General features: G+C 42.9%; 1 protein-coding gene and 1 long non-coding RNA gene across 3 annotated transcripts in view; one reads left to right on the forward strand and one right to left on the reverse strand.

Annotated features, from left to right (window-relative positions):
- Nucleotides 1-11413, forward strand: part of PRPSAP2 (phosphoribosyl pyrophosphate synthetase associated protein 2) — a 46926-nt gene extending 35513 nt beyond the window's left edge. For both annotated transcript variants that reach the window (XM_047089849.1, XM_047089850.1), the window contains 3 exons: nucleotides 1547-1617; nucleotides 7128-7274; nucleotides 10743-11413. In XM_047089849.1, the coding sequence (XP_046945805.1) occupies nucleotides 1547-1617; nucleotides 7128-7274; nucleotides 10743-10901 (377 nt within the window). In that variant the 3' untranslated portion in view covers nucleotides 10902-11413. The remainder of the gene's footprint in view (nucleotides 1-1546; nucleotides 1618-7127; nucleotides 7275-10742) is intronic.
- Nucleotides 11414-11505: 92 nt separating this feature from the next.
- LOC124519537 (uncharacterized) lies at nucleotides 11506-13481 on the reverse strand. Its single transcript, XR_006964130.1, has 3 exons — nucleotides 12973-13481; nucleotides 12264-12499; nucleotides 11506-11741 (listed from the first exon to the last, which is right to left on the reverse strand). It is a non-coding gene; the product is annotated as an uncharacterized LOC124519537 (long non-coding RNA).
- Between the last annotated feature and the right edge of the window lie 9299 nt (nucleotides 13482-22780).

The raw sequence follows: 22780 nt of genomic DNA on the forward strand, positions 1-22780 counted from the left end.
GCCTGGAGCCTGTTTCCGATTCTGTGTCTCCCTCTCTCTCTGCCCCTCCCCCGTTCATGCTCTGTCTCTCTCTGTCCCAAAAATAAATAAACGTTAAAAAAAAAAAATTAAAAAAAAAAACAAAACAACTAGTTCTTTGTCAGAGACATCTCAGTAAAGCTGGGGGGAAAATGGATTGGCTATAAATGTTTATTTCTTGACTCAGTTCTTTTCCTTGATCTATATCCTCATCCTTATGCTAGTACCACGTATGATTAATACAGCTTTGGGGGCGCCTGGGTGGCGCAGTCGGTTAAGCGTCCAACTTCAGCCAGGTCACGATCTCGCGGTCCGTGAGTTCGAGCCCCACGTCAGGCTCTGGGCTGATGGCTCAGAGCCTGGAGCCTGTTTCCGATTCTGTGTCTCCCTCTCTCTCTGCCCCTCGCCCGTTCATGCTCTGTCTCTCTCTGTCCCAAAAATAAATAAACGTTGAAAAAAAAATTAAAAAAAAAAATACAGCTTTGTAATAAGTTCTGAAATAGGGAAGTGTGAGTCCTCCACCTTGATTCTTTCTTTTTTGAGGTTCTGGATATTTGGGGTCCCTTGTATTTCCATATTTCAGGAATTTATGGTCAGTTCATTTCTGTCAGAAAAGCAGTTGGGATTCTGATAAGGATTGTATTGAATCTCTAGGTCACTGGGAGCATTGCCATCTTAACAGTACTAATACTTACATCCATGCACATGGGCTGTTTTTCCATTTATGTATATTTTCTTTAATTTCTTTGAGCAGTGTTTTAATTTTTTCTTTTTTTTTTTTTAATTTTTGAGAGAGAGACAGAGTGTGAGCTGGGGGAGGGGCAGAGAGAAAGGGAGACACAGAATCTGAAGCAGGCTCCAGGCTTTCAGCTGTCAGGCTCTGAGCCAGTGTCAGATGCTTAACCAGCTGAGCCACCCAGACGCTCCTGAGCAGTGTTTTAATAGTTTTTAGTGTACAAGTGTTTCACCTATTTGGTTAAATTTATTCCTAGGTATTTTATTCTTTTAGATGCTTTTATAAATGGAGTTGTTTTCTTAATTTCTTCTTTAGATTGTTCATTGCTGGCATGTAGAAACAACTGATTTTTGTGTGTTACCTTACAACATTTGCTGCATTGGTGTATTAGCTTTTGTAGTTCCTTGTGGATTCTTTGGTATTTCTTATATATGGGATCAAGTCACTTGCTGATACAAATAGTGTTACTTCTTACTTTCCAATCTGGATGCCTTTTATTTATTTATTTTTTTCTTGCCTGATTGCCCTGGCTAGCACCTCCTGTACAATGTCGAATAGCAGTGGAGAGGATGGGCATCCTTGTCTTGTTCCGGATGTTAGGGGAGAGTTTTCAATCTTTCATTAAGCATGATGTCAGCTGTGAATTTTTCACAGTTGCCCTTTATCAGGTTGAGGAAGTTTCCATCTGTTGCTAGTTTCTTGAGTTTTTTTATCATGAGACATTAACTTCTTAGAGGCTGTATCGTACGTTTTAATATAGAAACTTTTGTGTGTGTGTTTTCTTCTGACCAGTGCTAATTCCTAAAGAAAAGCCCCCAATCACAGTTGTTGGCGATGTGGGAGGAAGGATCGCCATCATTGTGGTATGTCGACCTCTTTTATTATTCATTGTTGTATTTTGCCATTGTTACTCTGCTGAATTATTTGCTAATTATGTGGGGATAGCGGTATGGCCAGTTAAGTCTCATTTAAGTTGGTACCTGGGCTAAATGTTTACTTTGGTCCAAAAATTGAAAATTGTTATTAGTTTACTAAGAAATTATAACTCCTTAGTCAACTAAAATATTGTGCAGCTGATGTTCATAACATGGGAAATTGTTTTGTGCTGAAAGCGTCTGAAATTGATTACGACTTTAAAACACACATCCTCTTGCACTTCATAAAACTAGCGCACGAAAGGAGTGTCTTTAATGCCTGTATAGTTACAAGAGGAATAAAATGAACACGTGGGTCCCCCATTACTCAGCTTGGAATCAGAACATTGTCCTGTCCCCCTGAAGCCACCTCTGGGCTTTGCCCTGGTCTCCCCCTCCTCTGTTCCCCCCAGAGGTTGTCAGCAGCCTGAAAGTCGTCATTCGTACCCTTACTTGCCATTGCAGTCTGCCATGAGTGCGTGTGTGCGAAACACTAGGTTGTTTTCGTTTGCAGGTTTTTCATGTTTATATAATGAAGTCTTTGTGTACTTTGCGACTTTTTGTTCAACGCTGTTTTGAGATTCCTCTGTGTAGTTAACATGTGGTTGCACGTTAACATTTCTTCATTGCTGTGTGCCCGTTCCATGGTACAGCCAACGCTCACCTTACTGATCTGTTCTCCAGGCATTGAACATACAGTTTTTCTTTCTTTTTTTTTAATGTTTATTTATTTGTTATTATTATTTAAAAATTTTTTATTTATTTTTGAGAGAGAGAGCACAGGGGAGGGGCAGAGAAAGAGGGAGACGCAGAATCTGAAGCAGGCTCCAGGCTCTGAGCTGTCAGCACAGAGCCCGACGTGGGGCTCGAACTCGCAAGCTGTGAGAGATGACCTGAGCTGAAGTCGGACGCTTAACCAACTGAGCCACCCAGGCGCCTTTATGTATTATTTTTTTAATGTTTGTTTATTTTTGAGAGAGAGTGAGAGCGCGCATGCGCGTGAGCTGGGGAGGGGACAGAGAGAGGGAGGGAGACGCAGAATCTGAAGCAGGCTCGAGGCTCTGAGCTGTCAGCACAGAGCCCAATGCGGGGCTCAAACTCACGAACTGTGAGATGATGACCTGAGCTGAAATTGGATGTTTAACTGACTTAGCTACCCAGCGGCCCTTGATTGTTTATTTTTGAGAGAGAGCGAGTGAGCAAGAGCAGGGAAGGGGCAGAGAGAGGGAAACAGAAGATCCGAAGCAGGCTGTGCACTCGAACTCACAAACCATGAGACCATGACCTGAGCCGAAGTCAGACGCTTAACTGACCGAGCCACCCAGGCTCCCCTGAACGTAAAGTTTTTCTGTTTCCAAATAATACTGTTTTGAACAGTGTTGCGTCTCTTCTCTGGTGCATACAGGTTAGACTTCCTCGGTGCCTGGGAGTGGGGCTGGGGGTCTAAGGCACACACATTCCCAACTTCACTGGCTGGTGCCAACTTGTTCCCAAAGTGGCCGCGCCAATTAACCAGGGCTCCCTGGTGCTTAGTTTTGTTTGTACTTTTTCTGAATCAGAAAATCTCCGATGTCACCCTATAGGGTAATAATAGCTGTGCCCGTTAATTTATTCCTTAATCAGCAAAATCTATAGCAACAAGATGCTGTGAATTCAGTAAAGCCTTTGCCCCCTTTCTGCTGCAGCTACATTTAAGAAAAAAACACTTTTTTTAATGTTTATTTTTGAGAGAGAGAGACAGAGACAGAGAGAACGCGCGCTCACGAGTGGGGGAGGGGTAGAGAGAGAGGGAGACAACAGAATCCGAAGCAGGCTTCAGGCTCTGAGCTGTCCGCACAGCCTGACATGGGGCTCGAACCCGCCAATCTCGAGATTGTGACCTGAGCTGAAGTTGGACGCTGAACCGACTGAGCCACCCAGGTATCCCACAACTTTTTTTTTTTTTTTTAATTTTTTTTCAACGTTTATTTATTTTTGGGACAGAGAGAGACAGAGCATGAATGGGGGAGGGGCAGAGAGAGAGGGAGACACAGAACCGGAAACAGGCTCCAGGCTCTGAGCCATCAGCCCAGAGCCCGACGCGGGGCTCGAACTCACGGAGCGCGAGATCGTGACCTGGCTGAAGTCGGACGCTTAACCGACTGCGCCACCCAGGCGCCCCACAACTTTTTTTTTTTTAAAGTAATTATTGATTCATAGGAAGTAGCTCCCCCCAGATTATACAGACACATCTTGTGTCCTCTTTATCTAGCTTCCTCCTCCTTGCTTAACTGTACCACAATCTGGAAATTCAGATCACCACCACTCATAGAGCTGCTTCTGATATTGCCGGTGTTGCATACGTGCATATGGACGTGGAGCTTTGTGTAACCACCACTGCAATCCAGATATGGAACTGTTCCATCACCACGAAGCTCCTTTGTGCCACTCCTTTATGGCCACACCCCCTTCCTGCCCACCTGATCACTAACTTGTGGCCGTGTCTAGTCTGCCCTCTTTTTTACTTAAAATTTTTTTTTTTAGTGTTTATTTTGGAGAGAGAGGGAGAGACAGAGCGTGAATGGGGGAGGGGCAGAGAGAGAGAGGGAGACACAGAATGCGAAGCAGGCTCCAGGTTCTGAGTTGTCAGCACAGAGCCAGATTCAGGGCTTGAACTCATGAACCACGAGATCATGACCTGAGCTGAAGTCGAATGCTTCACCGACTGAGCCATTCAGGCGCCCGTGTCCTCTGTCTTTATAACGGTTATTTCAAGAAAGTCATATAAGTGGAATATATAGTAGGTAGCCCTTTAAGATTGATTTTTTTTTTCACTTAGCACGTCTCCCTGGAGATCCATCAAGTTGTTATGTATGTTAATATTTGCTTTTAGTGCTGAGCAGTATTCCATGTAGGTTGGTACCCCAGTTGAACCACTCACTGATTAAAGGACATTTGGATTGTTTCTAGCTCTCTGCTCTTAGATATTAAATTGCTCTGTGCTTTTGTGTATGGGTTTTTGTGTGAACAGAGTTTTCCTTTTTGTGGGATAAATGACCAAAAGTGCAATTGGTGGGTTGCATGGTAATTGCAAATACAATTTTATAAGAACCTGTCAAGCTCTATTTCAGAGAGGCTGTACAATTTTACCAGCAGCACTTTTAAGAAAAAAAAAATTTATCTTGAGAGACACAGAGACAGCGCAAGTCGGGGAGGGACAGAGAAAGAGAGGGAGAGAGAGAGAATCCCAGGCAGGCTCCACACTGCCAGGGCAGAGCCCGATGCGGGGCTTGAACTCATGAAGCGAAGAGACCATGACCTAAGCCAAAACCAAGTTGGACACTTAACCGACTGAGCCACCCAGGCGCCCTTACCAGTAGCACTTTTAAAGTAATATGTACTGGGGGCGCCTGGGTGGCTCAGTCGGTTAAGCGTCCGACTTCAGCTCAGGTCATGATCCCACGGTTGGCGAGTTTGAACCCCGCGTCGGGCTCTGTGCTGACAGCTCAGAGCCTGGAGTCTCTTCAGATTCTGTGTCTGTCTCTCTCTCTCTCTGCCCCTCCCCCACTCACTCTCTCTCTCTCTCTCTCTCTCTCTGTCTCTCTCTCTGTCTCTCAAAAATAAATAAACATTAAAAACAATTAAAGTAATATGTATTGGGGCGCCTAGGTGGTTCAGTCAGTTGAGCATCAGACTTCAGCTCAGGTCATGATCTCACGGTTCATGGGTTCGAACCCCGCATTGGCTCCATGCTGACAGTTCAGAGCCTGAAGCCTGCTTTGGATTCTGTGTCTCCCTCTCTCTTTGCCTCTCCCCAACTCATGCTGTCTCTTTCTCTCAAAAATAAACATAAAAAAAATATAAAGTATTTTTTTCTTTGATCATAGTAATATCAGTGTACATTTGAAAAGAATATATATAAGGCAAGGACGTTATATATATATATGTATACATACACACACACATATACATACATACATGAATATTTATTCAACTCTAGACAATGCTTAATACCGTAATGGGGTTCAAATAACTTTGGTAGCCTGGGTGTGATGAGGAAAGACTCCATTTTCCACCTCCTGTGTCTCTCTCCTGTGTGTCTCCTTTATTACTCACACAGATGTGTGGAGGTTTTTGTCTACAACACCAGCTGGGTGCCCTACAATTTAACTCGGTTCTGACACTGTCTACTCAGAGCTAGGGTCTGAGCCCCAGGGGTTAAGGGTCAGTCCCCCAAGACTGCTCCCACCCTACTTCAGTTGCCCCAGGTTACCCACAGCTTCTGTACAATATGACTACAAATTGGAGGTTCCCATGACCCCGTTCCCAGGTTGGATTCATTTGCTAGAGCAGCTCATGGAACTCCGGGAAACACATTTACCAGTTTATTAAAGGATGTTGTAAAGGATACAGATGAAGAGATCTGCATAGGGCGAGGTCTGGGAGGGTCCAGAGCACAAAATCTCCCATCCCTGTGAAGTTGGGGGCACGTCACCGTCCCAGTATGTGGATGTTTTCACCAGTCTAGAAGCTCTCCACACCTTGTACTGTGGGGATTTTTATGGAGGGTTCATCACAGAGGCATGATGGATCATTAGCTCTGTTTCCAGCCCCTCTCCTCTCTCTGGAGGATGGGTGGGGGAGCTGGCAATTCCAAGCTTCTCCTCATGTTGTGGTCTTTCTGGTGACCAGCCCCCATTTGGGAGCCCACCGAGACTTCCCTCCTTAGAATAAAAGATGCTCCTAGTATTCTTACCACGTACGAATTTACAAGGGTTTTAGGAGCCCTGTGTCAGGGATGGAGTCAAAGACAAATACCAGAATAAGACATGTTCCTAGTATCCTTATCACATAGGAATTTACAAGAGTTTTAGGAGCTCTGTGCCAGGAACCCGGGGCGGAGGCCAATATTTTCTATCCTGTCATACTGGGAATATGTGGTCGATAGAAGGGAAACCATTGGATTGCATATTTTGTTAAAATAATAACTATTAGTGTTTTTCCCATTATAAAAACGTATGTAAAAAGCATATTTGCCATATGCCCAGCAGAGAAAATTTGGAAACTGAAGAAAACTAACAGGAAAAGAGGAGAGGTCTACCTAGAGTCAGAAGCCTTTCCTGACAGCTTTATTATGCATTTCAAAAACCAAAAACCCTTTAGTGAACATTTCTGGAGCTCCTGCAGGGTGAGGGCACAGTCCTAGGCACAGTAAGGGATGACACAGAGAGGGAGGCCCCAGGGAGCCTTGGGTGTGGCCAAGATGCCACCTGTAGATGACAGGCACCTGGCAGAGGAGCCTTGCTGCAAAAAGCCAGCAGGGAATGTGGTGGCGTCACAGCCACTTAGACTCGCAGTGTGACCTTGCTGTCGGGGCGTTACATGCAGCAGCAGATTTGCTAGAGTAGAATTGGACCCTTTCTTTTTCCTGGCTTTGCGCATGTGTTCATGTGCCTTCCACTCGCTCTGTGATTGGACAGGACGACATCATCGATGATGTTGACAGCTTCCTCGCTGCAGCAGAGACCCTGAAGGAAAGAGGCGCATACAAGATCTTTGTGATGGCGACTCACGGCTTGTTATCCTCGGATGCTCCGCGGCTGATCGAAGAGTCTGCCATTGACGAGGTAACAGCCGCCGTCGTGGGCACTGCTGCCCTGGCACTCCTGTGCCCCCTCGGTCCGGGTTATAGACAGCGGGTGAAGGAGGAGTTCTTTTGTGGTTACGAATGGACTGAAAATGTGGGTTATGTTTGCATTTCGTGGGCTGTAAGCCTCTCTCTGCCTTTTGCCCCTGAATAGTTCAGAGTCTTCCTAATTCTCACAAATGGTGCGTGTGGTGCACAGTGCCGTGCCCACCCTCCCTCGCTCGAGCTCCATCACAGCCCCGCAGGGTCCCCGTTGACACCACTTTCAGAGAGCATCAGAAAGGGTGAGTGACTTTTTAAGGTCACACAGCCAGTAGGATGAGCATTTGTGATCAGACCTTAACTTGCCTGACTGCAGAGCCCCGCTCTGTCGCTGGTGCAGACGCCTGTGGGGGGAGATTGGGGGAGACAGGCAAACGGGGCACATTTCCCAGTTGCACGCGGCTCCCTTGAGGCTGAAGCCAGGCCATTCGGGTTTACTCACCTCGCTCCGTCCACCCCCCTGGGTCCGCTGGCTTGTGTGCTTTGACGGCATACGTTACATTTTCATTATGTCTTAAGAAATGGAAGTGTTTTGCCGTGTATGTTCCTGGGTATTGAATCGTACATTGGCCAGAATTGTAAGATTGGTTAAATCTTACATTGGATTTACTTTTCCGAGTTCCGCTTTTTGACTCTTCGGCAGCAGATTTCCTTGAGCTTGGCCCTGTGTTTATGGGTCCAAGGTGCCTTCACACAGACAGGCCAGGCTCACGTGACTCAGGTCAGATCCAGCCTCCTACTCAGCTGGACAGACACTAAGGGACCAAGAATGATGCTACAGGCATTCAGGGCTGGAGAATCAATATGGAATTCACATGTTAAGTAGGCTAGGAAGACTTCAGGCCCACAGCGGCTCTCACTGGTCTGTCCATGTGGTTCTCACGGGTGCTATTTGCGGGCAGAGGAAGCCAGAGGCCTGTGGGGGAGCTGCTGGAGAGCCACGCCTCCCAGAGCCCACTGGACTTCAGAGGACGCGTAAAAGTAGTGGAAGCTGTGATTTCATGTGAATGGTGTAGAAAGTTCTGTGTTTGATACCAGTTGGTAGATTTTTTTTGTGGGGCGGGACCTGTTCTGTCTTGTACAAGCTGTGATGCTTACATTCCTCTTCATGTTTCCATTTTTGCCTCAGTTGCTAGGAATATGAAATACAAAATGATGAGTCACAATAATTGCATGAGGCTAGGTTTTCCTGTCCCTGGTGCTGGTTCTGAATAATTCCTGGTGGTTATATCTGTTTCAACAATCTCATTGTGTATATGCGTCTTTATTATAAGTTGTCATGAAGCTCGTTTTGGAAGCAAGGAATGTATATTATAAATATGATCTAAAAATTATTCCCATCCCCCCCCCCTTTTGTTTAAATTTAAAGTTTATCTATTTTGAGAGAGAGAGGGAAAGAGAGAATCTCAAGCAGGCTCCGCACCGTCAGCACTGAGCCCCGGGTGCCCCAAATCCCCTGTTTGTTGTTGTTGTTGTTGTTGTTGTTTGTTTTTTTAAGAAAGCTGAGTATTTTAATATTTTTTCCATTTGTAGCTGTTGGAAAGTGCCTGTTAATCTTTTTTTGATCTTTATCAAATCTTAACTTTAAGAAACAACTTTATTGAGATATAATTCACATACCGTACAGTTCACCCATTTAGAGTATAAAATTCAGTGGTTTTAGTATATCCACAGAATTTTATAGCCATCATTCTCATTCGCTCCCCCCCCCAAAAAAAACCCTGTTCTCATTAGCAGCACCTCCCCCCCCGTTTCCACTCAGCCATAGGTATCTAGTAATCTGCTTTCTGACTCTATCGGTTTACTTAATTGGGACATTTCACATACATGAGTTGTGTGATGTGTGACCTTTTGCGTCTGGCTTCTTTCAATGAAGATACTGTTGTGAAAGTTCATCTTTGCCATAGTAGAGTATCAGTACTTCCTTTTTATTTGTTGTTGAATATTTCATTGAATGGATATACCACATTTTGTTTTTTCATTCATAACTTTAAGGAAATTTGGGTTGCTTCCACTTTTTGACTGTTGTAAATAATACTGCTATAGGGGTGCCCGGCTGGCTCAGTCAGTAGAGCATAGGACTCTTGATCTTACGGGTTGTGAGTTCAAGCCCCACATTGGGCATGGAGCCTACTTAAAAAAATACTGTTGCAAACATTTGTGTACAAGTTTTTTTGTTCTTTTTTAAAATGTTTATTTATTTTTGAGAGAGAGCACAAGTTGGGGAGGGGCACAGAGAGAAGGGGACAGAGGATCCAAAGTGGGCTCTGTGCTGTCATCAGAGAGCCCGATATGGCTTGAACCTGTGAACTGCAAGACCATGACATGAGCCGAGGTTGGACGCTTAACCAACCGAGCCACCCAGGGACTCCTTGTGTACAAGTTTCTGAACGAAGATTGGTTTTCATTTCTCTTGGGTCGTATGGCAACTCTGTGTTTAACCTTTTGAGGAACTTCCAGACTCTTTCCAAGGTAGCCAAACCATTTTACATTCCCACCAGCAGTACGTGAGGGTTCCAGTTTCCCCACATCCTTACCAGTAGTTCTTTGTTTTTTATTTTTTAAAATTTACATCCAAATTAGCATATAGTACAACAATTATTTCGGGAGTAGATTCCTTAGTGCCCTTTACCCATTGAGCCCATCCCCCCTCCCAAAACTCTCCCATAACCCTCAGTTTGTTCTCCATATTTATGAGTCTCTTCTGTTTTGTCCCCCTCCATGTTTTTATATTATTTTTGTTTCCCTTCCCTTATGTTCATCTGTTCTGTGTCTTAAAGTCCTCATATGAGTGAAGTCATATGATTTTTGTCTTTCTCTAATTTCACTTAGCATAATACCCTCCAGTTCCCTCCACGTAGTTGCAAATGGCAAGATTTCATTCTTTTTGATTGCCGAGTAATACTCCATTGTATATATAGACCACATCTTCTTTATCCATTCATCCACCGATGGACATGTGGGCTCTTTCCATACTTTGCCTATTGTTGATAGTGATGCTAGAAACACGGGGGTGCATGTGTCCCTTCGAAACAGCGCACTTGTATCCCGTGGATAAATGCCTAGTAGTGCAATTGCTGGGTCATAGGGTAGTTCTGCTTTTAGTTTTTTGAGGAACCACCATACTGTTTTCCAGAGCGGCTGCACCAGTTTGCATTCCCACCTTGCCAGTAGTTCTTATTCTCTTTTTGCCTGTAGCCATCTTAGTGGACATAAGGTCATCAGATCTTGACCTAAGAACCACAAGTAGTGTTCACATTGACTGAAAACACCATCAAAGGTACGGTAGACCCACTGTCCTGTCAAGTCAAACTACAGAGATTTGAGGATATATCACATTTTCACATCCAGCCGGGAAGCTACCTGGTTTCATGATGCTCTTGGTTTTTCTCCTCTCGATTTGCAGGTGGTGGTTACCAATACGATTCCACATGAAATCCAGAAGCTCCAGTGCCCCAAAATTAAAACGGTGGATATCAGCATGATCCTTTCGGAAGCCATCCGTCGGATTCACAATGGGGAGTCCATGTCCTACCTTTTCAGAAACATAGGTTTAGATGACTGAACAGCTTTCCTTTCTTGAAGCTCCCAAGGGCCAAACTGGAGGCGGAGCGTACTGTGAGGGCTCACACCTGGTTTGATGCACTTCACGGGGGCCGATTATGCTTTCTTCCTTTCTCTTTGTTAATTCCTATGAAGATAGATCAACTTTTTATGTCAGGTTAGGTGTTCGTGAGTTTTTGGGGCGATTTTTATAAGAGAAAAACTATATTCTCCTCCTAAATAAATTAACGATCTGGTTGTTTGTAGTTGAACTATTTCAAAAATAGCTTGGAATACGATTTTTTTAAGCTCACAGACAGCCTTTTTCCAAAGTTGCTAGAGCCCAAGTGCTTAAACAAGTTAATGAAATAAAATGATCTACTGTATGTTACTTGCAGTTGAAAAGCCAAAAAGATAATACCATTAAATCCAGTAAGTGACATTTTTAGAAATGCTTTTATAGACAAGCATATGTGAGTGATTATTACGTGACCGTTATTTATTTTCTGCAAAAAAAGAGGGAATAAAAACTTACGTTGTGTGTGTGTGTGTTTTTTTTTAAACTTTGTGTATTGGCCATTGTTTTATAATTAAAATAAAAAGAAAGCTGAATATACGTGCCGTGGATGTTGAAATGTTCGTCCGCCCACTCCGTTTTGTCTTCTGCATCTTGTCGGGGTGAGACAGTGGCCTCTCGGGGATGTAATATTTCCTGTTCTGTTTGTCCAGGACCCGCACATTTCTGACGTGTAATGGCTGTGGCAGGAGAGGAACTCGAGTCCCAGGCTGTGAGCCACGGGGGGCAGGTCAGCGAGTTGGTGTGAGTTGCCACCTGCATCTCGGCATGGCTTTGTTCTGCTCCCTGTTCGACAGCACAGCCATTCTCTGAACAAAACTCACCTGTGCATGCTCTGGACGAGGACATGCTGGAGGGTGGTCACAGAGGGCAAATGACACGACCCTTGTTAACATGAGGCCTCTGAGGACCGTCTGCCCTCCAGTTCGGAGTGCAGAACTCGGAACTTCTACATTGGAGTTTTGTCAGACTCCGGAACACTGGGGCCCCATGAGTTAGGCCAGCACGTTCCCTGGCTAAGCTCATGTAATGGCAGTGCCGTCAAATTCATGGAGGAAGAGATTAAGATTTTCTCACAAAGAAAAGGATTACTTTTGCTTTTCTTTTTTTCCAAGTCAGCTCCACCATGCTTTGTGGGGCTCGAACTCACGACCCCAAGATCAAGCATGCTCTACTGACTGAGTCAGCCACGCAGCCCAGAATTATTTTTCCTTCCAAAGAAAACCTAAACCTGTGCTTTCTGCCTGTGTTAGAACCCGGAATAAAATAGCAGTTGCCTTGGCACAAAACTAAAGATGAGTCACTTACCGTTTGCCGTATCAGGGTTTCTTGCAGCTCCCAAGAGAGAAGCCTGACTCTTGGGGGCTTGCTCTGGAGCAGGTCTGGGGGCCCGCGTGTGCAAAATCATTGAGGCCTCTGCTTCTGTCAGCTGCCCTGGGTATTGGATGGTCTCCTGCTCATCTCTCTGTGCTCATCACAGCCGGCAGTGTCCAGACCCCTCCCGACGCCACGTCTCAGCCAAACACCCCATGATGGTTGTGCTCCTACAGGTGCATGAAAGGAAGACATATTTTGCTAATCGCATAACGTAATACACATTGATGCTCGGGTCTAATCAAAGCGGAAGTCTGCATCGTTAACATGGCACATTAACTCTTGGCTTAGAACAGTGCGGCCTTATGCTCTCTCCTTTACAGTTTGCGAGCATGATTGTCTTTGCTTTACGAAACCCTTGAAAGTAACCAAGTTTTCCTTTTAGCTCAAAAAGAATAAGCTGGCAGATGTCTACAGGATGGTGGAATGAGGAACTCCGAAAGTCCCTTCCTCTGTAAAAGAGAAGAAATTGGCAGAAACTGTCAGAATCAACATTATTGGGACTCTAGGAAATAACGAAAAGTTTATGGCAACCCAGAAAATTGTTAGTCAAACCAAACCACTCCACCACCACCAACAAACGGCTGAATCTTGACAAAATTGCTTTGTGGCACTTTAACTTACCCCCGGTCCCATTTGTTACCTGCTTCCTGGCAGCCTTGAAGACAGTGGCCTGCATTCCTGGTACGTGTTCCTGGTACCAGTGGGAGTAGAATACCGTTCTCACAGAACCGTGGTTATTTGTTTGGGCCTGTTTCCTGACTCCTCGAAGGATGGCTCAAAGGGCTTGCCTTGGTTTTACCCAACTCAGAACTCTTCAGAGCAGAGGGACAGTTGTTGAAAAAGTATAAAGGCAAATGTATTAGCCACCCCTGTCGGGGCAAACAATGAGACCATGAAAAGCTTGGAGGAAAGGCTAGAGAATGAGATACATCAGGGGTTGGGGGGAAAAGGACTTTACAAAGCTCCCGTATGTTCCTGGGGATATGAAGGGCACGGGATTGCACAGGGCTGAGCACGTGCCCGGAAGAGACCCAAGAAAGCCTTAGACTCTCACTTCGGGCTGATCTTCGGGCTCTATGCAAGCATCAAGTGTGGGCTAAAGCAGAATTATAGTCTGTCTGTCTGAGCGTTGAAGGTGTGGCCCAAGACAGCAGCCCATCTGCAGAGTGGGTGATTTTCCTTCCTCCTCCTCTCCCACCTTCCCCTTTCCCCTTCCCCTTCCCCTTCTCTTGTTTTCAGGCATTTAAGGAAGTCTATGATGACTCACCATTCAGCTGACTGAACAGAGATTTCAGTTACCATACATGACGATACAGACTTTACAAACATTAGTTGAGAAACGCCACCAAACAGGCAACTACAAGCAGCAATAAACCCTGGGGAAGGAGGACACTCTGATTCCAGACTTCCCCTGTTATAAAAATGCCCAGTTATCAACCAAAAAATTCTGAGGCATGGAAACACACAAGGTTGGGCCCATACACAGGAAAAAAAACTTAGAAGAAACCATCCTTGAAGAAGTATACACATATTTACTAAAGACTTTATTTTTTTATGTATTTATTTTGAGAGAGAGAAAGTACGAGTGGGGAAGGGGCAGAGAGGAGAAAACGAGACTCCCAAGCGGGGATTCTGTCAGTGCAGAGCCCAACACGGGGCTCGAACTCATGAATTGTGAGATCATGACCTGAGCTGAAATCAGGTGCTTAACTGACTGAGCCACCCAGCTGCCCCTTTACTAAAGACTTTAAGTCAATGATTTTAAATATACTCAAAGAGCTAAAGGAAATCATGAGAATGATGTCTCACCAAATAGAGCATATCAGTAAGAAATAATAAAAAAGAAACAGGATTTGGGGAAGACGGTAGAGTGAGAAGCACCAGGAATCTGTCTCTGCACACAGACATTTTCTGTGGCAAAACCTGTCTGATGGTTTTGGAACTCTGGAGTCTATTGATTTGCAACTTCCAGGGGGGAGTCTTGGACAGGAAACTGTCGTTACTTTTGGTCCAATTCAGCTCTTAGTACGGTTGCAGTTACCTTGTCCCCTCCCCCCCCCCCCCCCCCGGCAGGCAGCTGAATCTGTATTCCTGGAGCCACCTGCACAAGTTTGTGAGTGTTAGGGTAGGGAAAAAGGACTCTGTCCTTCCAATAGTGGGGATCTGTGCTCTGACAGCTGACTGCTGCCTCTGGTCGCAGAGGTGCAAGAGGCGAGCAGCCATTGTGATTGCACTTCCTTCATTGGTTGCAAGCCCTCCCCCTCCAGCTGATGAGAATTCCAGGACATTTAAAAGCCAGTACACTTATTCCCCACCCCCATTCCCAATTTTCTCCGTTTCCCCTTTTTGGGAGCCAAATAGTAAACACTCTAGAGGATTCAAAAGCAATTGCATATACAGGGAAGATTAGAAAGTCACTGCACATGCCCAGAGGAAGGGCAGGCTCAGGATAGAACCGAAGAGACCCTAAGCTTGTCCCTCAGGTTGATCCTTGGCACAGAGACAGGCTATGACAACAACAAAAAATGTGGTGGTGGTGGTGATGGTAATTTAGTAATATTGGGAAATGGAAAGAAGCTAATTTCCAGGGCTATCACGTTATTATATTCAAAAGTCCAGCTTTTAATTGAAAAAAAAAATCAAAGAATATGGTTCATTCAAAGGGGAAAAATCAACAGAAATGGTTTCTGAAAAAGACTTGATGGTAGGTCTACTAGACAGACTTTAAAACAACTGTCTTAAAGATGTTCAAAGGACTAAAACAAAAAAACAAAAACAGGTGTGGAGAACATGAAAATAATGTATGAACAAAATGGAGATACCAATCAACAGAAACCCTAAAAAGAAACCAAAAGAAATTCTGAAAAGTACAATAGCTAAAATGAAAAATTCACTAGAGGGATTCAAAGGCAGATTTGAGCAGGCGGAAGAAAGAATCTGTGAACTTGAAGATAAGACAATGGAACTAAGTCTGAGGAACAGAAGAGAGATTGAAGACAAGGAAACACCTGTGTTACTCCATTAAGTGGCTCAACATACACATTGTGGGAGACCTCTTCCAGAAGAAGAGGGAAAGGGGTAGAGAGAATATTTGAATAAATAATGGCTGAAAACTTCAACATTTTATGAAAGACATGAATATAAACATCCAAGCTCCATGATCTCCAAGTAAGATGTCCGGGAGACTCACACCAAGACACCTTATGACCAAACTTTAAAAAGTCAAAGAATCTTGAAGGCAGCAAGAGAGAAGTGATGAGTCACATACAAGGGATTCTCAGTAAGATTATCCGCGGATTTCTCCTCGGAACTTTGGAGTTCCATCTGCTCTGCCAGAAATGCTCAGAGGAGTCCTTAAGGTGAAATGAAGTCAGTTGAGCGTCCGACTTCGGCTCAGGTCATGATCCCCCAAACCGTGGATTCGAGCCCTGCGTTGGGCTCTGTGTTGACAGCTCGGAGCCTGGAGCCTGCTTCAGATTCTGTGTCTCCTTCTCTCTCTGCCCCTCCCCTGCTCACACTCTGTCTCTCTGTCTCTCTCTCAAAAATAAAGATCTCAGTAAAGGCAAATACACAAATAATTATAAAAGTTGCTATTGTAACCATGGCTTCTAACTCTGCCTTTTGTTTCCTGTATGATTTAAGAGACAAATATATTTTAGAAATTATTAGTATAAAAGCTAATATTATTATAACATTGGTGTGTAACTTCACTTTTTGTTTTCTATATAATTTAAGAGCCTAATGCATTTAAAAGATTATGTTTTAAAGCTTTGTTTGTTTAGAGTGTGAGCAGGGAGGGGCAGAGAGAGGGAGAGAGAATCCCAGGCAGGCTCCAGGCTATCAGTACAGAGCCTGATGCAGGGCTCGCGAACCCATGAGATCATGACCTGAGCCAAAATCAAGAGGCAGACACTCAACTGATTGAGCCACCCAGGCATCCCTAAAAGGTTATGTTTTGTGGAACAAAATGTATAAAGATTTAATTTTATGTTGACCACTGAAAAGAGGTATAAACAAAACTGTCAAAGAAACAGAACTTTTGTATGCTTTTAAAGTTAAGCTGGTATAAATTCAAATTAGTGTGTCATAACCTTAGGATATTATGGGAATGCAAGCTGGTGCAGCCACTCTGGAAAACAGTATGGAGGTTCCTCAAAAAACTAAAAATAGAACTACCCTATGACCCAGCAACTGCACTACTAGGCATTTATCCACGGGGTACAGGTGTGCTGTTTCGAAGGGACACATGCACCCCCATGTTTATAGCAGCACTATGGACAATAGGCAAAGTATGGAAAGAGCCCACATGTCCATCGATGGATGAGTGGATAAAGAAGATGTGGTATATATATGTGTGTGTATGTGTGTGTGTGTATATATATATATACATATATATATATATATATATATATATATATATATATATATACACACACACACATACATATACACACACACACAATGGAGTATTAGTTGGCAATCAAAAAGAATGCAATCTTGCCATTTGCAACTATGTGGATGGAACTGGAGGGTATTATGCTAAGTGAAATTAGTCAGAGAAAGACAAAAATCATATGACTTCACTCATATGAGGACTTTAAGACACAGAACAGATGAACATAAGGGAAGGGAAACAAAAATAATATAAAAACATGGAGGGGGACAAAACAGAAGAGACTCATAAATACGGAGAACAAACTGAGGGTTATGGGAGGGGTTTTGGGAGGGGGGATGGGCTCAATGGGTAAAGGGCACTAAGGAATCTACTCCCGAAATCATTGTTGCACTATATGCTAACTAACTTGGATGTAAATTTTAAAAATATAAACTAAAAAAAACACCTTAGGATATTAAATATAATCCCATGGTAACTATGAAGAAAATAGCCATAGAATGTATATCAAAGGAAATTGGAAATGAATTTAAATGTTTTACTACAAAAAATGAAGTAAGCACAAAAGACAGTAATGTAGGACATGAACAGAAAAGCTGTAAGGCATATGGAAGATCAATAGCAAAATAACAAGTTCTTCCTTATCATTAATTACTTTAAATGTAAATGGGTTAAACTATCCAAGTAAAAGAGATAGGCAGAATAGATTAAAATAATACAATACGATACAATACAATACAGATACAATCCACGTATATGCTGTCTACAGAAGACTCACTTTAGATCCAAAGACAAAAATAGATTGAAAGTGAGAGGACAGAAAAAGATATTCCATGCAAATAGTAACCAAAAGAGAAAAAGTATAGCTAAAGTAATATCAGACAGAGTAGACTAAGACAAAAATTCCTGCAAAAAACAATGAAGGACATTATATAATAGTAAAAGGTTCAACACAGCAAGAAGACATAATAATGATAAGTATTTACATGCCTAGTAACAGACTATCAGAATAAATGAAGCAAAAGTGGACAAAATTAAAGGGAGCACTAGAAAATCAGAATAGACCTATAACTAATAGAAGATTGAGTCCGTTATTTAAAAATTCCCAACAGAGAAAAACCCAGGATCCCATGGTTTCACTGGTGAATTCTACCCAACATTTATTTTATTTTTTTATTTAAAAAAAATTTTTTTTTTCAACATTTATTTATTTTTGGGACAGAGAGAGACAGAGCATGAACGGGGGAGGGGCAGAGAGAGAGGGAGACACAGAATCGGAAACAGGCTCCAGGCTCTGAGCCATCAGCCCAGAGCCTGATGCGGGGCTCGAACTCCCCGGACCGCGAGATCGTGACCTGGCTGAAGTCGGACGCTTAACCGACTGCACCACCCAGGCGCCCCTCTACCCAACATTTAAAGAAGTAACACCAGTCCAGCATGCCTGGCTGTCTCAGTCAGTGGAGTGTGTGACTCTTGATCTTGGGGTTGTAAGTTCAAGACTCACGTTGGGTATAGAGATTACTTAAAAAATAAAATAAGTAACACCAGTCCTTTTCAAACTTTCCCCCAAAAAAGTAAGAGGAAAGAACAATTTCTAGCTCATTCTACGAGACGGATTTACCCCGATAAGAAAGCTAAAGACACTATAAGAAACTACAGATCAGTATCCCTTATGACCATTGATACAAAAACATCAACAAAATACTACAAAACTGGGGGGCGCCTGGGTGGCGCAGTCGGTTAAGCGTCCGACTTCAGCCAGGTCACGATCTCGCGGTCCGGGGAGTTCGAGCCCCGCATCAGGCTCTGGGCTGATGGCTCAGAGCCTGGAGCCTGTTTCCGATTCTGTGTCTCCCTCTCTCTCTGCCCCTCCCCTGTTCACGCTCTGTCTCTCTCTGTCCCAAAAATAAATAAATGTTGAAAAAAAAAATACTACAAAACTGGGTTTCAGCAGCATAACAAAAGGATTATACACTATTGGGGCACCTGGATGGCTCAGTCGGTTGGGCATCCAACTACAGCTCAGGTTATGATCTCACAGTTCGTGAGTTTGAGCCCCATGTCAGGCTCTCTGCTGATAGCTCAGAGCCTGGAGCCTGCTTCATATTCTCTCCCTCTCTCTCTGCCCCTCCCCCGCTTATGCTCTGCTCTATCTCTCTGTCTCTCTCTCAAAAATAAATAAACATTAAAATTTTTTTTCTTAAAGGATTATACACTATAACCAAGTGAGATTTATACCTGAAATGCAAGATGGTTCGACATATGAAAACTGGTATAGAATGAAGAAAAATAACCACATGATCATCCTGTTACAGAAAATGTGTTTGGAAAAAGCGGTAACTTTTCATGATAAAAACACTCAGAATGGAGCCCCTGGGTGGCTCAGTCAGTTCAGCATCTGACTTCGGCTCAGGTCATGATCTTGAAGCTTGAGAGTTCGAGCCTTAGCTCGAGCTCTGTGCTGACAGCTGGGAGACTGGAGCCTGCTTCAGATTCTGTGTCTCCCTCTCTCTCTCTGCCCCTCCCCGGCTCGCGCTCTATCTCTGTCTCAAAAATTAAACTTAAAAAAAAAACACTCAGAAAATTAGGAATACTAGAAACTACCGCAACATAATAAAAGCCATGGGTGAAAGCTCCACAGTGATCATCATACTCAGTGGTGAAAGACAGAGAGCTTTTCTTCTAAGATTAACGGCAAGGCAAGGATGTCTGCTTTCACTGCTTCTATTCGATGAAGTGCTGGAAGTTCTAACCAGAGCAAAGAAATAAATAATAAAATAAAATAAAATAAAATAAAATAAAATAAAATAAAATAAAATAAAATAAATAGTAAAATAAAATGAATAATAAAATAGAATAATAAAATAAAATAATGAATAAAATAAAACAAAAAAATAAAATAAAATAAAATAAAATATAAAATAAAAGACCTCCAAACTGGAAAGGAAGAAATAAAATTATGTTTGCAGCTGATATGATCTTCTATTTAGAAAACCCTGAAGATTACACACAGACACACTCTCTCTCTCTCTCACTCTCTCTCTCTCTCTCTCTCTCACACACACACACACACACAAAATCTGTTAGAACAAATAGGAAAATGGGATACAAAGTGGACATGCGATAATCAGTTGTATTTTTAAAAAGTTTTTTTAAATGTTTATTATTGAGAGACAGAGAGACACAGAGTGTGAGCAGGGGATGGGTAGAGAGAGAGGGAGACACAGAATCCGAAGCAGGCTTCAGGCTCTGAGCTGTCAGCACGGAGCCTGACGCAGGGCTCGAACCCACAAACCGTGAGATCATGACCTGACCTGAAGTCGGATGCTTAAGCAACTGAACCACCCAGCGCCGCTAATCAGTTGCATTTCTAAGCACCGACAATCAACAACTTGAAAGGGAAATATGGAGAAAATGATTCCAGTAACATAGCATCAAAAAGAATAAAATACTTAGGAATTAGCTTAACCAAGGAGATGATAGATTTGTGTAATAAAAACTACAAACCATTGCTGAAAGAAATTAGAAAAGACATAAATGGGAACATATCCCTGATTCATGGATTAACTATTGTTAAAAGGTCAATATTGCTCAATGCAAACTACAGATTCAGTGCAATCTCTACCCAAACCCCAATGATGTTTTTTGCAGAAGTAGGACAACCCATCCTAAAATTCATATAGAATATCAAGGGACCCCAAATAGCCAAAACAATCTTGAAAAAGAAGAACTAAGCTAGATGACTCTCATTTCCTGATATCAAAGCTTACTACAAAGCTATGGTAGTCAGTGTCATACTGGCATAAAGGCAAACATAGGCCAATGGAATAGAGTAGAGCCTGGAATCACACCCCTGCATATATGGTCAAATGACTTTTGGTAAGGGTGCCAGGACCATTCAATGGGGGAAAGATAGTCTCTTTAACAAATGGTGCTGGGAAAACTGGATGTCCACATGCAGAGGAATGAACGTGGACCCTTACCTCACAGCATATACAACAGTGAACTCAACATTGATTTAAAAACCTGAACTGAGACTATAAAATTTTAAGAAAACAGTTCAGAAGCTTCACATATTGGGCAATGATTTCTTGCAGGATATATTCATTATATTGTATTATGTCCAAATATATATTAACAAATTTATAGGTCCAAAATATAGAGAGAACTACTAAAACTCAATAATAAAAAAATCGAACAACCTAGTTAAAAATGTGCAGGGGCACCTGGGTGGCTCAGTCGGTTGCGTGTCCAATTTGGCTCAGGTCATGATCTCACAGCTTGTGAGTTCAAGCCCCGTACTGGGCTCTGTGCTGACAGCTCATGCCTGGAGCCTGCTTTGGATTCTGTGTCTCCCTCTCTTTCTACCCCTCCCTCACTCATTCTCTCTCTCCCTCCCTCTCTCTCTCTCTCTGTCTCTCAAAATTAAACAAACATTAAAAAAAACTTTAAAACAAATGGGCAAAGGAGGGATGCCCGGCTGGCTTAGTTGGTAGAGCATGCGACTCTTGATCTGGGAGTTGTGAGTTCAAGCCCCGCACTGGGTGTAGAGATTACTTTTTAAAACATGAGCAAAGGAGGTGAATAGGCATTTGTCCAAAGAAGACATACAAATGGCCAATAAGCACATGAAAATGTGTTCAACGTCACCAATCGTTCATTACGATGGCTCCCATAAAAAATCCTCAAATATCAGAAAATAAACTATTGGGGAGAATATGGAGAAATTGAGACACTTTGGCACTGTTGGTGGGAATATAAAATGGTACAGCTGCTGTGGAAAACAATATGGCAGTCCCTCAGGAAAAAAACTAGAATTACCATATAATGCAGCAATTCCACGTCTGGGCACACACCCCAAAAGAATTGAAAACATCTCAAACGGACATTTGTATAACTATGCTTATAGCAGCATAACTCACAATAGCTAAAATGTGGTAGCATTCCAAGTGTCCATTGATGGATAAAAAAAAAAACGTCGCATGTACATACAATGGAGTATTATTCAGCCTTTATAAGGATGGAAATTCTGGGGGCGCCTGGGTGGCTCAGTCGGTTGAACGTCTGACTTCGGCTCAGGTTATGATCTCACAGTCTGTGAGTTCGAGCCCCGTGTCAGGCTCTGTGCTGACAGCTCAGAGCCTGGTGCCTGTTTCAGATTCTGTGTCTCCCTTTCTCTCTGACCCTCCCCATTCATGCTCTCTCTCTCTCTCTGTCTCAAAAATAAATAAACGTTAAAAAAAATTTTAAAAAGGATGGAAATTCTGACATATGCTACAACATATATGATTCCACATAAATGATGTGAGATTGATCAAAATCATTGACCGAAAATAGAATGGTGGTTGTTGGAGGCTGGTGAGAGGGGAACATGGGGAGTTATTGTTTAATGAGTACAGAGTTTCAGTGTCACAAAATGAAAAGAGACAGGGAGATGGATGATGGTGATGGTTGCACAACACTATGAATATGTTAATGCCACTGTTCTGTGCACTTAAAAATTGTTAAGGTATTAAATTTTATGTATATTGTACCATAATAAAAAATGGAAACAAAAAGAAGAAATATGAACACACCTTAGGAGACCAGTAGAATACCGTCAAGTTTATGAACATACACATAAGGAGAGTCCCAGAAAAAAAAGAGAAGGAAGGGGCAGAATGTATATTTCAGTAAATACTGGCTGAAAATTCACCCAGTTTGATGAAAGACATGAATCTACACATTCAAGAAGTTCAACAAACCCCAAATAGAATAAACGCAAAGAGATCCACAGTGAGACGCATGATAATCAATCTGCCCAAAGACAAAGGGAGACCCCTAAAGCAGCAAGAGAGAAGCAGTTTGTCACGGAGGGCTCGCTGAGATTAACAGTTGATTTCTCATCAGAAACCATGAGGGTCAAAAGGTAGTTGGATGATATATTCAAAACATGGAAAGAAACCCCCCAACCATCTACCATTAAACCTGTTACCCAGCAAAACAATTCTTTAAAAAAATTTTTTTTAATGTTTATTTTAGAGAGTGAGAGAGACAGAGGGACAAAATGTGAGTT

Source organism: Lynx rufus, unplaced genomic scaffold, assembly GCF_022079265.1.
Source record: "Lynx rufus isolate CCGP_SWC_20201006 ecotype Redwood Valley unplaced genomic scaffold, mLynRuf1.p SCAF_28, whole genome shotgun sequence".
In the NCBI taxonomy this organism is placed as follows: Eukaryota; Metazoa; Chordata; class Mammalia; order Carnivora; family Felidae; genus Lynx; species Lynx rufus.